Genomic DNA, 17,086 nt, shown 5'->3' on the forward strand with positions numbered 1-17,086 from the left:
TTACTGTTTACTTACTAGCAGGTCATGAGAATTGTGTGATTTATCTTGCCTGCAACCTGTCTCCTTTCTAAACATACAAACATTATATTTTTTCCTCTGTCTGTATGAGGCTCACTGGCTGTCCCTAGGCCTTGTCTCTGGGTCCATTTGTCACTCTTCCATAAAGAGTGGCAGGGTCAAGTCTGTGGCATTGTCACTAGTCAAGTCTACACCAGCACCACCATCACATTAAGGTTCTGACCGTGACACCACCGTACTGTGACCGTGGCTGTGGTTTATTGCCTTCTGAAGGTAGCTGTCATGCCTGCCTCGGTTACCGAGGCGACGCACGTCACATGGCCAAGTGCTCACGGGACACCTGTCACCCCTGACAACGGTCAGAGGAGAGCAATTCCACATTGTCAGCCTTTCACCTGGCTGTCACACACACTCACACACACACTATAAACACTGTCACACACACACACATTCACTATCAGATGGCACACACACACATATTGACTGACTGTGTACATACAGCGCACACCAAATACACATGCTCACACACATACACTGGCACTCACACTATACTGTAGATGCACACAAACACTACACATTCATTTCACAGACACACACAGACACACACACACTAACAGCCTCCCAGTAATAGAAGATACAGAGAGGTGTGTCAGCAGCCTATAAGAAGATCAGGCCGACAGACAGATAGTGATAGAAAAATCTCTACAGTTGCATATCGCAATATTTTTAGTGATGATATCATATCTATACTTTGACTCCAAGTATCAATCTGTTTAAAAAAAACATCAGCTAGCGCTTGTCAGCTATATCTGCGCTAAAGCTCCAGTATTTTTCACCCTATACCTTGTTTTCCATCTTGTTTTTGAATAGTGAGCCAACATGTTTTCAGCTCTTCTATTTCCATGACTATTTTTCTCCTGCTCTCTCTTGTTTCTCTGCAGCAGACATATAGTGAGCAATATGTTTGGAGCATCAAATTGCAATGCGTATAGAATAGTGAGAATAGTGAGAATCGTAATACATATCGCATCGGCACCTAAGTATAATGATAATATGGTATTGTGAGGTCCCTGGTAACTCCCAACCCTACAAACAGACATGTATTTATCTTGGAGTCGTAGAAAGCATCTGTTTCCCTCAGTGTAACTCACTTCATTCATCCCTCTCCTTTCCAGACCTGTCTCTCTCTCTCTCTCTACCTCTATTCAATTTCAATTCAATTTAAGGGCTTTATTGGCATGGGGACATATGTTAACATTGCCAAAGCAAGTGAAGTAGATAATAAACAAAAGTGAAATAAGCAATAAAAATGAACAGTAAACATTACACTCACAACACTTCCAAAGGAATAGACATTTCAAATGTCATATTATGTCTATATACAGTGTTATAACGATGTGCAAATAGTTAAAGTACAAAAGGGAAAATAAGTAAACATAGATATGGGTTGTATTTACAAAGGTGTTTGTTCTTCACTGGTTAACCCTTTTCTTGTAGCAACAGGTCACAAATCTTGCTGCTGTGATGGTACACTGTGGTATTTCACCCAATAGATATGGGAGTTTATCAATATTGGGTTTGTTTTCTAATTCTTTGTGGATCTGTGTAATCTGAGGGAAATACAGTATGTGTCTCTAATATGGTCATACATTTGGCAAGAGTTTAGGAAGTGCAGCTCAGTTTCTCTCTCTCCCTCCAGTCTCTCTCTCTTTCTCTCTCTCTCCTTGCCATTTCTCAAATGGAATACAACATTATCTAGGTTCGCCTGGCATTTGGATTCTCCTCGAGCCAGGAGGCACAGAAGGCAAATTGATTTTCCTGTTGTGCTACATTTGTGACAGTCAAGCAGAAATCACATTGCTCAGCCCCAATGTCTCTAAACCAATTCGGAGTACCCCGCATTTTTTGTCTTTGGGGACGCAAACGGCATTACTCTCATCCGCATTCCTGGCAGAATGGGATGTGCGCTGTGAAGGGAGAGGAGGAGGAGAGGAGGAGGAAAGGCTGTGGGGCTTTGCTAGAGTCACTGAACAATACTTCTGTATCCCTGTGAACTGCTGGTTACCAATGCCTCTCTCTCACAGTCTCTAGTCAGACCAGAGGAGTGATTGGAATAGTGATGCAACTAGTGATCCCTCATCCTCTCTCTCTTTGATTCTAGTGACCCCTCATCCCATCTCTCTTTGATTCTAGTGACCCCTCATCCCCTCCCTCTTTGATTCTAGTGACCCCTCATCCTCTCTCTTTGATTCTAGTGACCTCTCATCTCCTCTCTTTGATTCTAGTGACACCTCATCCCCTCTCTTTAATTCTAGTGATCCCTCATCCGCCCTCTTTAACTCTAAGTGACCTCTCATCCCCTCTCTCTTTGATTCTAGTGATCCCTCATCCCCTCTCTCTTTAATTGTAGTGATCTCTCTCTGTCTATAATTCTAGTGACCCCTCACCCCCTCTCTCTTTAATTCTAGTGATCCCTCATCCCCTCTCTCTCTCTCTTTAATTCTAGTGATCCCTCATCACCCCTCTCTCTTTGATTATAGTGATCCCTCATTCCCTCTCTCTCTCTTTGATTCTAGTGATCCCTCATCCCCTCTCTTTGATTCTAGTGATCCCTCATTCCCCCTCTCTCTCTCTTTGATTCTAGTGATCCCTCATTCCCTCTCTCTCTCACTTTGATTCTAGTGATCCCTCATCCCCTCTCTCTCTTTAATTCTAGTGATCCCTCATCCCCTCTCTTTGATTCTAGTGATCCCTCATTCCCTCTCTCTATTTGATTCTAGTGATCCCTCATTCCCTCTCTCTCTTTGATTCTAGTGATCCCTCATTCCCTCTCTCTCTCTTTAATTCTAGTGATCCCTCATCCCCTCTCTTTAACTCTAAGTGACCTCTCATCCCTTCTCTCTCTTTAATTCTAGTGATTCCTTACCCCCCTCTCTCTCTCTTTGATTCTAGTGATCCCTCATTCCCTCTCTCTCTCTCTTTAATTCTAGTGATCCCTCATCCCCTCTCTCTCTTTGATTCTAGTGATCCCTCATCCCCTCTCTCTCTCTTTAATTCTAGTGATCCCTCATCCCCTCTCTTTGATTCTAGTGATCCCTCATTCCCTCTCTCTCTATTTGATTCTAGTGATCCCTCATTCCCTCTCTCTCTTTGATTCTAGTGATCCCTCATTCCCTCTCTCTCTCTTTAATTCTAGTGATCCCTCATTCCCTCTCTTTGATTCTAGTGACCCCTCATCCTCTCTCTTTGATTCTAGTGACCTCTCATCTCCTCTCTTTGATTCTAGTGACACCTCATCCCCTCTCTTTAATTCTAGTGATCCCTCATCCGCCCTCTTTAATTGTAGTGATCTCTCTCTGTCTATAAATCTAGTGACCCCTCACCCCCTCTCTCTTTAATTCTAGTGATCCCTCATCCCCTCTCTCTCTCTCTTTAATTCTAGTGATCCCTCATCACCCCTCTCTCTTTGATTATAGTGATCCCTCATTCCCTCTCTCTCTCTCTTTGATTCTAGTGATCCCTCAACCCCTCTCTTTGATTCTAGTGATCCCTCATTCCCTCTCTCTCTCTCTTTGATTCTAGTGATCCCTCATTCCCTCTCTCTCTCACTTTGATTCTAGTGATCCCTCATCCCCTCTCTCTCTCTTTAATTCTAGTGATCCCTCATCCCCTCTCTTTGATTCTAGTGATCCCTCATTCCCTCTCTCTCTATTTGATTCTAGTGATCCCTCATTCCCTCTCTCTCTTTGATTCTAGTGATCCCTCATTCCCTCTCTCTCTCTTTAATTCTAGTGATCCCTCATCCCCTCTCTTTAACTCTAAGTGGCCTCTCATCCCTTCTCTCTCTTTAATTCTAGTGATTCCTTACCCCCCTCTCTCTCTCTTTGATTCTAGTGATCCCTCATTCCCTCTCTCTCTCTTTAATTCTAGTGATCCCTCATCCCCTCTCTCTCTTTGATTCTAGTGATCCCTCATCCCCTCTCTCTCTCTTTAATTCTAGTGATCCCTCATCCCCTCTCTTTGATTCTAGTGATCCCTCATTCCCTCTCTCTCTATTTGATTCTAGTGATCCCTCATTCCCTCTCTCTCTTTGATTCTAGTGATCCCTCATTCCCTCTCTCTCTCTTTAATTCTAGTGATCCCTCATTCCCTCTCTTTGATTCTAGTGAACCCTCATTCCCTCTCTCTCTCTTTAATTCTAGTGATCCCTCATTCCCTCTCTTTGATTCTAGTGAACCCTCATGCCCTCTCTTTGATTCTAGTGAACCCTCACCCCCTCTCTTTGATTCTAGTGAACCCTCATCCCCTCTCTTTGATTCTAGTGAACCCTCATCCCCTCTCTTTGATTCTAGTGATCCCTCATCCCCTCTCTTTGATTCTAGTGATCCCTCTCTCTCTCTCTCTTTGATTCTAGTGATCCTCGTCTCTCTCTTTGATTCTAGTGATCCCTCATTCCCTCTTTGATTCTAGTGATCCCTCTCTCTCTTTGATTCTAGTGATCCCTCATTCCCTCGCTTTGATTCTAGTGATCCTCGTCTCTCTCTTTGATTCTAGTGATCCCTCATTCCCTCTCTTTGATTCTAGTGATCCCTCTCTCTCTCTCTTTGATTCTAGTGATCCCTCATTCCCTCTCTTTGATTCTAGTGATCCCTCATTCCCTCTCTTTGATTCTAGTGATCCCTCTCTCTCTCTTTGATTCTAGTGATCCCTCATTCCCTCTCTTTGATTCTAGTGATCCCTCATCCCCTCTCTTTGATTCTAGTGATCCCTCATCCCCTCTCTTTGATTCTAGTGATCCCTCTCTCTCTTTTTGATTCTAGTGATCCCTCATCCCCTCTCTTTGATTCTAGTGATGCCTCTCTCTCTCTTTGATTCTAGTGATCCCTCTCTCTCTCTTTGATTCTAGTGATCCCTCTCTCTCTCTTTGATTCTAGTGATGCCTCTCTCTCTCTTTGATTCTAGTGATCCCACATCACCTCTCTTTGATTCTAGTGATCCTCGTCTCTCTCTCTTTGATTCTAGTGATTCTCGTCTCTCTATTTTTGATTCTAGTGATCCCTCATCCTCTCTCTTTGATTCTAGTGATCCTCGTCTCTCTCTCTTTGATTCTAGTGATCCCTCATCCCTCTCTTTTTGATTCTAATGATCCCTCATCCTCTCTCTTTGATTCTATTAGCTTTAATGCTTGACAGACAGTGTGTCCAACCCATTGACTTACCGTCTTAGGGCGACATGACCTTTCTCCATGCTGTCACAAGCTGCTAGTTCTGATCACAATGGAGATGTTACCATGTATGTATTGGTCCTCAGGACCAACTGATGAGACTGCCCTTTGACCTTTTAGGCTGTAGTACCAAAAAACAGTGGGTTGCACTACATAGGGAATATAGTAGTATGATGATTTGTATTGTATTCATTTTTGTTGTAGGCATGACCCTGGTTGTCTGTGCCTGTCTGTGCCTGTCTGTGTGTGTGTGGTCTTCTGAGTAGATCCACTCATTCTAGTACTGCTACTAATGGACTCAGACCACATCCTCACTCCCTGATGGCACAACACTGCTTGAGCTGCCTGTCGTAGAAAATCACAACAAACGCTTGTCTCCCTTTCTCTCATTCTCCTCCAAGGTCCATCAAGGTCCATTTAGCACTGCCACGGCCCCTCATCCCTCTCCTCCCCACAGTCCTCCTCCTCCTCTATTTTTTCTGTAAAAGACGTGATTGAAGCTTTCTGGCGAGCACTTGGAGAGTAAGCTGTTTATCTGCGCCCGCTTGAAGTGCTTCCAGGGCTAGAGGAGCGCCGAAAGGTCAGGACGAGTCACAGAGCAAGAGAGAGAGCGTCTATGGATGGAGGGAGAGAGAGGAGGAACAGTGCAGACCTGTCTGGCATTGGGTACACCACCACTGAGCCATTCACATTATTGTTAATCATAAGCTTTAGCATAGGTGTATTATAGTAATGAAGATGTTGACAGACTGGGTTCTGTGAGGTCTGGAAAGATCAAGTTAAGGGTCATAATTGAACCAATGGGAGATGCAACTGGGCATCCATGTTGGCCCAATCAGTAACACTAGAGGTGTATTGCTATTCTGATACAGTAAATGCTCCAAGGAAGAAACCAAAAATACAATCGCAAAACGTTACACTACAGATTTGCTAGGGGAATTAGTTAACCCAAAGGACTGTGTTTTATTTGGGGAACTCACAGTGCGGTGCAGCGTTAGTGAGAGGGGTTGGGTTAAATGAGGAAGACACATTTCAGTTGAATGCATTCAGTTGTACAACTGACTAGGTGTTCCCCTTTCCCTTTCCAGTGGTAGTTCCAGTCGGGCCAGTCCCTCAGTTGCTGTTTCCGTGGAACACTGCCTCTGGCTGTCCCTCTGTCCCTCTCTGTGAGGCAGCACAGGACTGGGGCACAACTTCCACTGAATCCCCCTATTTTCCTGTCCTTCACATTCTTCTATCTTCCTCCCTCCTTTCTTTTCTCTCCCTCCCTTTCTCCACAAAGTGAAATCTGACAGCAGCCCACTGGATAGCCTGCCTGTTAAAAGGAGAATCAAAATGCTAGCTTGCTGTGTCGCAGCCTGCTGGATAGCCTGCCTGTTAAAAGGAGAATCAAAATGCTAGCTTGCTGTGTCGCAGCCCGCTGGATAGCCTGCCTGTTAAAAGGAGAATCAAAATGCTAGCTTGCTGTGTCGCAGCCCGCTGGATAGCCTGCCTGTTAAAAGGAGAATCAAAATGCTAGCTCTCTGTGTCGCAGCCTGCTGGATAGCCTGCCTGTTAAAAGGAGAATCAAAATGCTAGCTTGCTGTGTCGCAGCCTGCTGGATAGCCTGCCTGTTAAAAGGAGAATCAAAATGCTAGCTTGCTGTGTCGCAGCCTGCTGGATAGCCTGCCTGTTAAAAGGAGAATCAAAATGCTAGCTTGCTGTGTCGCAGCCTGCTGGATAGCCTGCCTGTTAAAGGGAGAATCAAAATGCTAGCTTGCTGTGTCGCAGCCTGCTGGATAGCCTGCCTGTTAAAAGGAGAATCAAAATGCTAGCTTGCTGTGTCGCAGCCCGCTGGATAGCCTGCCTGTTAAAAGGAGAATCAAAATGCTAGCTTGCTGTGTCGCAGCCCGCTGGATAGTCTGCCTGTTAAAAGGAGAATCAAAATGCTAGCTTGCTGTGTCGCAGCCCGCTGGATAGCCTGCCTGTTAAAAGGAGAATCAAAATGCTAGCTTGCTGTGTCGCAGCCCGCTGGATAGTCTGCCTGTTAAAAGGAGAATCAAAATGCTAGCTTGCTGTGTCGCAGCCCGCTGGATAGCCTGCCTGTTAAAAGGAGAATCAAAATGCTAGCTTGCTGTGTCGCAGCCCGCTGGATAGCCTGCCTGTTAAAAGGAGAATCAAAATGCTAGCTTGCTGTGTCGCAGCCCGCTGGATAGCCTGCCTGTTAAAAGGAGAATCAAAATGCTAGCTTGCTGTGTCGCAGCCCGCTGGATACCCTGCCTGTTAAAAGGAGAATCAAAATGCTAGCTTGCTGTGTCGCAGCCCGCTGGATAGCCTGCCTGTTAAAAGGAGAATCAAAATGCTAGCTTGCTGTGTCGCAGCCCGCTGGATAGCCTGCCTGTTAAAAGGAGAATCAAAATGCTAGCTTGCTGTGTCGCAGCCCGCTGGATAGCCTGCCTGTTAAAAGGAGAATCAAAATGCTAGCTTGCTGTGTCGCAGCCCGCTGGATAGCCTGCCTGTTAAAAGGAGAATCAAAATGCTAGCTTGCTGTGTCGCAGCCTGCTGGATAGCCTGCCTGTTAAAAGGAGAATCAAAATGCTAGCTTGCTGTGTCGCAGCCTGCTGGATAGCCTGCCTGTTAAAAGGAGAATCAAAATGCTAGCTTGCTGTGTCGCAGCCTGCTGGATAGCCTGCCTGTTAAAAGGAGAATCAAAATGCTAGCTTGCTGTGTCGCAGCCTGCTGGATAGCCTGCCTGTTAAAAGGAGAATCAAAATGCTAGCTTGCTGTGTCGCAGCCTGCTGGATAGCCTGCCTGTTAAAAGGAGAATCAAAATGCTAGCTTGCTGTGTCGCAGCCTGCTGGATAGCCTGCCTGTTTAAAGGAGAATCAAAATGCTACCTTGCTGTGTCGCAGCCCGCTGGATAGCCTGCCTGTTAAAAGGAGAATCAAAATGCTAGCTTGCTGTGTCGCAGCCCGCTGGATAGCCTGCCTGTTAAAAGGAGAATCAAAATGCTAGCTTGCTGTGTCGCAGCCCGCTGGATAGCCTGCCTGTTAAAAGGAGAATCAAAATGCTAGCTTGCTGTGTCGCAGCCCGCTGGATAGCCTGCCTGTTAAAAGGAGAATCAAAATGCTAGCTTGCTGTGTCGCAGCCCGATGGATAGCCTGCCTGTTAAAAGGAGAATCAAAATGCTAGCTTGCTGTGTCGTCCTTTTATTGAATTCCCATTCTGCGCTGGGCTGACTGGCTGAGTGGGACCTGGAGGAGTGTGCGCAATTATGTTCCAGCAGGCAGCCAAGTAAGCTGCACTTTCCTCTCCTTGCCGTACCTTCCCCAGCTCAGCCCAGCTCAGAGTTAGCTTGGTAATGAGGTCCATGGGAGAGTATTTCTCCACCCCAGCAGATTCCCCAGTCCCCTACAGGGAGTAGTAAGTCATGCTAGCTGGTATCCCCAGGCTGGAAAATCCTTGACCCCTGTTCATTGAGATCTATGTTTACAGCTTACTGCCCCAAAGACACACTAGCGTTACCTTGCCTGTGTGTGTGTGTGTGTGTGTGTGTGTGTGTGTGTGTGTGTGTGTGTGTGTGTGTGTGTGTGTGTGTGTGTGTGTGTGTGTGTGTGTGTGTGTGTGTGTGTGTGTGTGTGTGTGTCTAGCCTGCAAGGTGTATTCCACCAACCTGAAATGCTGCCCTTCGCCTTATTCTCCTGTCAGTCCAGTAGCACTCAGTGCTATTAATGAATTTACTCAGAATGGCTTCTGCTCATCCAACTGTGTGTGTCCCTCCCTTTCATCATCAATTAAAATTATTTTCTCAGTGGGACCAAGCTGACGGTGAATCTGCATGGGATGCGACGCGCACTCAGAGGCGTAATATTACCAACCCTGAAAAACAGTGAGGACTATGAGAGAACTATGTCCAGCAGTAGTCTTGCATTGCCCTTACAATCCTAGCAGAGGAATAGTTTAACGTTTTTGAGGTTTGGGCGCTATTATTATCTCAAAACACATGAACGCCGTTATTTCTGGCCTCTCACTTTGTATCGGGGGAACAGTTGGAATGACTGTACATGTTAAAGTTTTTAAATGGAGATTACAATGATTTCAGGAACCACGCTCTCAAGCAGCATATCTGACTGTTCTTGCTCTTCTTCTAAAGTAGCGGCTGGATTTCAAACAAGCAGTCATTTCCTCTCTAGCTTCAGTAGTGACTTAATACAGCATACCCATAGTCTTTATTTCAACCATAAACTTCATTAAGGCTTTTCATTTACATTGTGTCTGTTTCCGTGTGTGTGTATGTGATCTTGTGGATGCTCCTGGTCTTTGAGTAACAGCTAGATCCTCAGTGAGGGCTATAGTGGAGGTGAAAATTGCTCACTGTGGTGTTTCAGAGAGCAGAGGGAGAGGGAGAGGGATAGCAAACCAGCCGTTGTGCTGTGCCTGATTGACAGAAATGTTAATTGTGTTCTGGAGCACCTGTGGGACTTCCTTCACCCCCCAACCCCCAACACGTTCCTAGCTCCAGTACAAATACAGAATTACTCCTGTGGTGAGAAGACTCCAACAGTCACGTCTTTCAAGATACCCTCCACATGCTCTAGTCACTTTGGGTTAGCTCTAGCAGACGTGAACAAACACCCTAATGTTGCCAGTCATTGGTAATCAAGATGCTGTGTTGGAGAGGCAGAGGGATGTGGGATTAAGGTACAGCCTGCTGACATTTAAACCTGCTTCTCTCTGCAGCAGCGGAGAAGGCAGCGCTGAGCTCAGGTAGGTGGAGGAGGAAAAAGCCTTCTGATTGTTGCATTATTAATCAGACTCAGTCTTAAACGTGCTGCTAGGCCTTCTGGACTGTCTATTTGTTTTATCCACAGCTAATTATTCAATGGAGCTCATTAACATTTTTGAGGAGAAGAGAGAATAGAGGAGAGGAAATGAGAGGAGAGTAAGTGACTTCTGGTAGTGAGTTCCATTGCTCCTGCTTGCTTTTTCTTTCTCTCCTCTTCCTCACTCTTCCTCACATTTTCAAATTTCCCTACTATACTCCCCGTTCCTCCTCCTCTCTCCTCTTCTCCTCCTTTTCTCCATAGGGTGTTGTTCTCCTCCTCTCACCTCTTCTCCTCATTTTTCTCCATCGGTGCTGTCCTCCCCCTCCTTTCTCTTGCTCTCTCTATTAATCTCTTGTGATCTTCATCTACATGGGGATGTGGAGAGGGCTGCTCAGTATGCATGCCCTCACCACCACTGTCCTCCTACAGACGCACACACACCACACTGCCACCCACTCAAACATGATGTGACAATTGTAGCCCTTGCCTGGTGCTTGGCATGCCCCCTCCCCAGCCAACATCCCTCTCACACACACATAAAGCCCCTTGGCTGGGAGAGGAGATGGGTATGAGGGGAAGGGTGAGCTTGCTGAGGGGGCTTCGTCAAGGTTCACTGGGTGCTGTAAACGACGCTAAAGTGCCACCGGTGCAACAGCCAAAAGACCCCTTCTGGAAACGTGTGCCCAATGTGGTTACATACATTAGGGCTGGAGCCTGGCCACCCAACTCTTCCACCATCTTCCCCCATCAGCCCTCTGAGGACAGGGGACAAGACTCTTTATGCCCCCCACCCCCCCCTCTTATATCCTACACATATTTTCCTCTGGCTGGTCTTCTGAGGCTCCCAACTCTTGGTGTGGTGGAGGCTGAGCAGAGCGGTGTGTTGTTCTGATGTTACTTTAGTGTTAGTGCTGCAGTGAGATTTCAGCCCTGTCTCCTTTCCTCCCGGGAACAGGGTGACACACTCACTAATAGAATATTCTCTCTTCCAAGCCATGCCGCTGGAGCCACTCTCTGTGTGTGTCTGTTTGTCTGTGTATGTGAGTGTTAGTGTGGGTGGGTGGGCGAGCGGGTGGATGGAAATGTTGTTTATTCAGTTTATGCAAAGCAATTATGTTGACTTAATTGGGTTTGTTTACGTGGAGTGTGTGCCACCGCTAGTCATGTATTACTGCTCTACATGACGACCAGCTCATCTAGTGCTCTCTCTCTCTCTCTCTCTCTCTCTCTCTCTGTCTCTCTCTGTCTCTCTCTCTGTCTCTCTCTGTCTCTCTCTTCTCTCTCTCTCTGTCTCTCTCTCTGTCTCTCTGTCTCTCTCTCTCTGTCTCTCTCTCTCTCTCTCTCTCTCTCTCTCTCTCTCTCTCTCTCTCTCTCTGTCTCTCTCTGTCTCTCTCTCTGTCTCTCTCTCTCTCTCTCTCTGTCTCTCTCTGTCTCTCTCTGTCTCTCTGTCTCTCTCTCTCTGTCTCTCTCTGTCTCTCTCTCTCTCTCTCTCTCTCTCTCTCTCTCTCTCTCTCTCTCTCTCTCTCTCTCTCTCTCTCTCTCTCACCTTGGATATTTACAATATTAAGAATCAAAATTGTCAACGGGACAACATTAACAGCAATAACCAAGGTTCAAAATAACCATACAATAACAACAAGCATAGAGGACATTTGCAGGTTGGTTGGTCTGTCAGACACTGTCCCTCATCTTATGGCAGGCAGCAATGTATTGCACGGAAAGCCTATCCTCATCAGAGAGATCATTGAAATCTTGAAAGGTTTCAAATTTTGGGAAATTACACTCTCTGATTGTTTTATATTTTTTACATTTTGTCAGGAAATCCAGCTATCCCTCTCTCTCTCTCTCTCCCTCTCTCTCTCTCCCTCTTTCTCTCTCTCTCTCTCTCTCTCTCTCTCTCGCTCTCGCTCTCTCTCTCGCTCTCTTGCTCTCTCTCTGTCTCACCACACACGAAGAAGAACAGAGAACAGTGGAATCTCTATATACTGATTCAGGATGGAAGACAGTGTACCGTTTGTTTGGTTCATGTAAATATACTTAAATTAGTTGTCCTGTTCTACACACATTCACCTAAGAGTATACTTTTGAAAATGTTGCTCTTCCTCCATTGGTTTACCCACCTTGGGTGTTGTAACCCTAATGTATAATGAAGCAGAGGACGGTGTGGGCTAATTTACCAGTTTAACCTTCCTGTGGGTTAAATCAATCCACACCACAGGAGGTTGGTGACACCTTAATTGGGGAGGATGGGCTTGTGTCTGGAGCAGAATTAGTGGAATGGTATCAAATACATCAAACACATGGATTTCATTCTGTTTGCAGCCATTATTATGAGCCATCCTCCCCTCAGCAACCTCCACGGATCCACACACTTTCATCTACCATTGTCCTAATCAGCCCTGCTGGTCTGTAGAGGATGTCCCACTGTACAAGAGGAGCATCAACCAATCAATAAAACACAATGGCTTTTTTCTGTTAAGGATTACTTCTTCTGATTACACTTGTACCGTAAGAGAACCACACAGTGATGACTTGTTTTATATTGCACTGTACTAGAAGAAATTGCCAGGCACACACACACACACTCATTTGCTATGCTATGAGGGTCTGTCTTTTATCTTTTTATAACGCTGGGAAAAGCTTTTCATTGAATAACGTCAGATAAGGATGACAAGCTGAAAGAAGGGCATAGAACTAGACATAAGAAGTATCCTTAACCTTTCAATCGCTCTATTGTACCAATAAAACATTTTTTTATCAATATTTTTGGTGAATAATGTCATCTCACCTTTCGCTTTGTGGAAGAAAGATACATCCCTTTCAGACAAAACCTTTACTTTTATGAGTAAATATCACAAATGACAATGCACAGTACAGCAGCTGTACTTTCTGCCTGTTTACTGAGTGGTGTTACCATAAAATTTGTCCCCTCTTTCTGTGCTGATAGTATGGGGCTCACCGTATTTGGTCCTCCTCTGTTTTCCACAGGTTCCCAGATGGCCCCCCAGACTCCTGGCAACATGTTGGATGTTCCCCAACCCCCCTTGACCCAGTCCCCCATGCCTCAGGAAAGGGGTAAGTCTGACCACTAAGTAAGTGTGTACGTGTGTGTGTGTATGCTTGTGTGTGTGTGTGTGGGTGTGTACATACGTATGTGTGTGTGTGCTTGCTAGTATGTGTTAGTGTTCTTGGGTATTGTGTGGTAATTGCAGATTAATGCCACCTGTGTGTTGAGCAAAGCTGTAGATCTGGGCTGAGTGGAGCCGTAGCAGATAGGCCTGGGGACAGCTAGTAACAGTTAAGCTTCACAGTGTGTGTGTGTGTGTGTGTGTGTGTGTGTGTGTGTGTGTGTGTGTGTGTGTGTGTGTGTGTGTGTGTGTGTGTGTGTGTGTGTGTGTGTGTGTGTGTGTGTGAAGGCATTAGCCTCCTTCTCAGTAATGCTGGCATTGTTTCCCACTGTGGGACAAAGGCAGGATGTGACATCATGTCCAGAGGTACAGGGTGTTCTATACCTGGGCTATTACCAGTTACAGGGGTTGGCATTGTGTACTGGGAGATTTACACACACACACAGACACACACACACACACACACATACACACACATACACACTCCTTAGAGGGGGTCATGTCAGGCTAAACTTATATTCTACACAGTTCCCATTGCCCCTCCTGTTCCCACCATGCATGTTCTGATCCAATTAATGGGCTGATTGCTCAGTGGGTACCGAACAAACACCCCACCAGCAGGTTCCCAGGGAGGGGCTGGTGGAGAGGTGATTTATTACTGGATTAGTGGTCAGCTCAGGTCATGGAAACAGTGGTTAAACCTTAACTGTTATGATCTGGAAATCAGTAAACCCTTTGTTCTAAATGAGGTATGGAGTCTTTAAAGTGGATCCACTTACGACTTGCAGAGGTGATTATTTCTCATATGCAGCGTTAGTTATTGCTGTGATAGCAGAGGCTGACGAAATACTGTATATTACGTACAATGAATGGTTGCTGATTAAGGCTTCCACTGAACATCTTTCTACAATGGCCATGAGTTGCAATGAGTTCAGGGGGAAAGTTCATCTCTTAAATGGGGCAAATCACATTCAATCTTAGTGATTACTACCATAGAACTACCCAGTGTAAAACAACATTGTCCCTGTAGGTGTGTTTAAAAACAGGATGATGAGTAGTCCCATGCTCCTCTATAGCTCACCAAGGACCAGTTAACATTTGAGAGGGAGAGATAGAGAGAGAGGGGGAGAGAGAGAGAGAAAGAGAGGCGAGAGAGAGAGAGACAGGGGAGAGAGAGAGAGAGAGAGAGAGAGAGAGAGAGAGAGAGAGAGAGAGAGAGAAGGCACAGCTGTTATACTTATTTTACATAAAACATAACATTTAAATAAATGTAATGCTCTGCTCCATGTGACCCAGCAAGCACAGTGGTTAACATAATACTGTTTAGAATATGTGATTAAATCCCATGGTTCAAGTGCCTGTTCCTAAGAGCATTTCTCATTTCCATAAATCCTGCTGAATGTCCCTTTTCTCCCTCCACTCTCTGTCTATCCACCTCTGTCTGTTGTTGTTGTCCAGCTAAGAGCCTCTACTTTCTCTGCCAGCCTGCCTCTCTGATTCGCTGCCTGCCTGCTTGGCTGGGGAGGGAGGGAGGGTGGGGGAAAAAATCCTTGAATGTGTTATTTGCTTTTAGCAACTGTCTGCACAATGTGCCTCTCTCCATCCATTTTCCAGGCAATTTAGAATGCAGTATTACAGTGTTTTCAGAATCCTTTACGATAATGGAAGTTAAACATTACAATAATGTTCCCCTTAAACCCATGTTCACAGCCCAAGCACTTTCAGGCCTCTCCTCCCTCCCTCTCTCCCTTCTACAGCCTCCTCACACGCTCTCTTGCTCTCACAGCAGAATATGCCGACATGGAGAGAGACAACTGTTGTTTCCATCTCTGGCCTGCCTTAATAACCCCACTCAGTAAAGAGCTGGACTGTATCCCTGTATAGCATCTGTGCGTGTGTGTGTGTGTGTGTGTGTGTGTGTGTGTGTGTGTGTGTGTGTGTGTGTGTGTGTGTGTGTGTGTGTGTGTGTGTGTGTGTGTGTGTGTGTGTGTGTGTGTGTGTGTGTGTGTGGTTGCGTGTGTGCGTGAGCCGAGCCCACCACAGTACAGCCGATCCATTTAAAGGCAATCCAGAATATTAGAGAGGAGAAGGCCTCTATCTCTTCTGATTGGCTACAGTGCCAGTGACCTTTACCATTCGAGGCAGATTGGAGACCTTTTCTCTGGCTTCACTCTCAGGTCTAGACTGTAATGAAATGGGTTGCAGTGAAGCCCTGTGAGGATCCCTTCAAATGTCAATTTGAATGGTGGAGGGAAGCCGAGCTGAGAGCCTTTTTCATGAATTGAGAGCTCACGGTTCGGAACAGCTTAGAATTACACAGCAGTCATGGTTAAATCACTGTTTTATTCCCCCAAGTGCAGTGTATGTGCATTTTCTGCACATATGCATACACACACACACACATACACACGCACATTACACACACATACACACACAAAAGCAGAAAGCGCAGTCGATTTTGTGTGTGTGTGCGTGTGTGTGTGTGTGTGTGTGTGTGTGTGTGTGTGTGTGTGTGTGTGTGTGTGTGTGTGTGTGTGTGTGTGTGTATATGTGTGTGTGTCTGCATTAGTTGATCCCCCGGCCTCCATGTCGCCAAGTCCTGTCTAAATACAGTGTATAAGATCATATGGCCTTACTTGCACATAATGCACTGCCAGCTTGCCATACTAGCAATCTGATGTCTATCTTCGAATAACAGGACCTGAAGACATTATAGAGGATTATAGTATTGTCAGAATCACCCCTGTACAACCGAACATCCGTGTTCGTCCTTCAAAGGAGACAACCATCATGTTTGTCTGGTTTTCAGTAGCAGCATTAGAGGGAGGTTAGGAGAGAGCGGCTGGGTTAATCTCCTGCATAAAGAGTGGATATTTACCTGCGTGTGTGTGTGTGTATATATGCATAGGCAGCAGAAATCATTAGCACAGTGTGTTTACAGTTCTCTCTCACCTCACTCTCTCTGTGTGTTCCAGGCTTTATGTCCAACATGCAGAGAAACCAGTCTGGCTCCCAGTTTGCACCACCACCTCAGTCGGGGCCCTCCATGTCCCCTCACCCCTCTCCTGGTCCTGGGGGACAGATGTACCCAGGGATGGGGCCCTACCCCCATGGTGGCTCCAGTGGCCCCTATGGACCCCAGGGATCCCAGGCAAACCAGTATGGACCCCAAGGTAGGAACACTACGTCGGTTGTTCCATTATACTGATCTATGTTTAGTTAGTTAGTATCTCTGCTGTACAGAGTATGAACAGGTCATGGCTCATTAGTAAGCAGTTATCTGAATGGTTCCACCTGCTGAGGAATGGCATTAGTATGTCCATGTTGTACCATCACTACTTGGCCGCCATATTTTATTCTCTCATAAGATCGCTATTTGAGAATAGTATTGAGCTGGTTTCCCCTCTCTTGTGGCAGAGACTCTCTCTCTCTCTCTCTCTCTCTCTCTCTCTCTCTCTCTCTCTCTCTCTCTCTCTCTCTCTCTCTCTCCCCCCCCCCCTCTCTCTCACTATGGGATTAGAGCCAAGGCTTTGTCAGAATATTCATGAAGGACTTGAACTCTAGACCCTACTCCTGCCTATTTCATTATCGGATTTAAGGCAGATTGAGGTGGTGGACCGGGCTGATAAAACATGTTTTCTGAGCACAATGATGATGACGTTCAATCCCATTACTGGGGTCAGTGTTTTTAAATTGGCCTCAGAAAAGGGTTGGAGAGTTTCAACAGCCCATTAATGTCATTAAAACCAATGTTGTCATGTTGTGACCTGTGGTAGAGTAGTGGGGAACAATAGAAAGGACGCTGCTAATCTGAGGGTGCAGTTCAATCAAACTCGATTTGCAGTATTCGTGCAGTAGTATTTAAATTAAATCAGAGAACGCTTTGAATAAAAAGCCATAGTCTGTGGTCA

The 17,086-nt window shown here is 45.8% G+C and overlaps 1 protein-coding gene across 1 annotated transcript in view; it reads left to right on the forward strand.

The window, feature by feature from the left end:
• The window catches only part of LOC112262193 (AT-rich interactive domain-containing protein 1B), a 338,604-nt gene that overhangs the window by 254,219 nt on the left and 67,299 nt on the right, over positions 1 to 17,086 (forward strand). The window contains 2 exon segments of the mRNA XM_042330089.1: positions 13,036 to 13,122; positions 16,151 to 16,348. Of these exon segments, the coding sequence (XP_042186023.1) occupies positions 13,036 to 13,122; positions 16,151 to 16,348 (285 nt within the window).

Source organism: Oncorhynchus tshawytscha, linkage group LG11 (assembly GCF_018296145.1).
Source record: "Oncorhynchus tshawytscha isolate Ot180627B linkage group LG11, Otsh_v2.0, whole genome shotgun sequence".
Classification (NCBI taxonomy): Eukaryota; Metazoa; Chordata; class Actinopteri; order Salmoniformes; family Salmonidae; genus Oncorhynchus; species Oncorhynchus tshawytscha.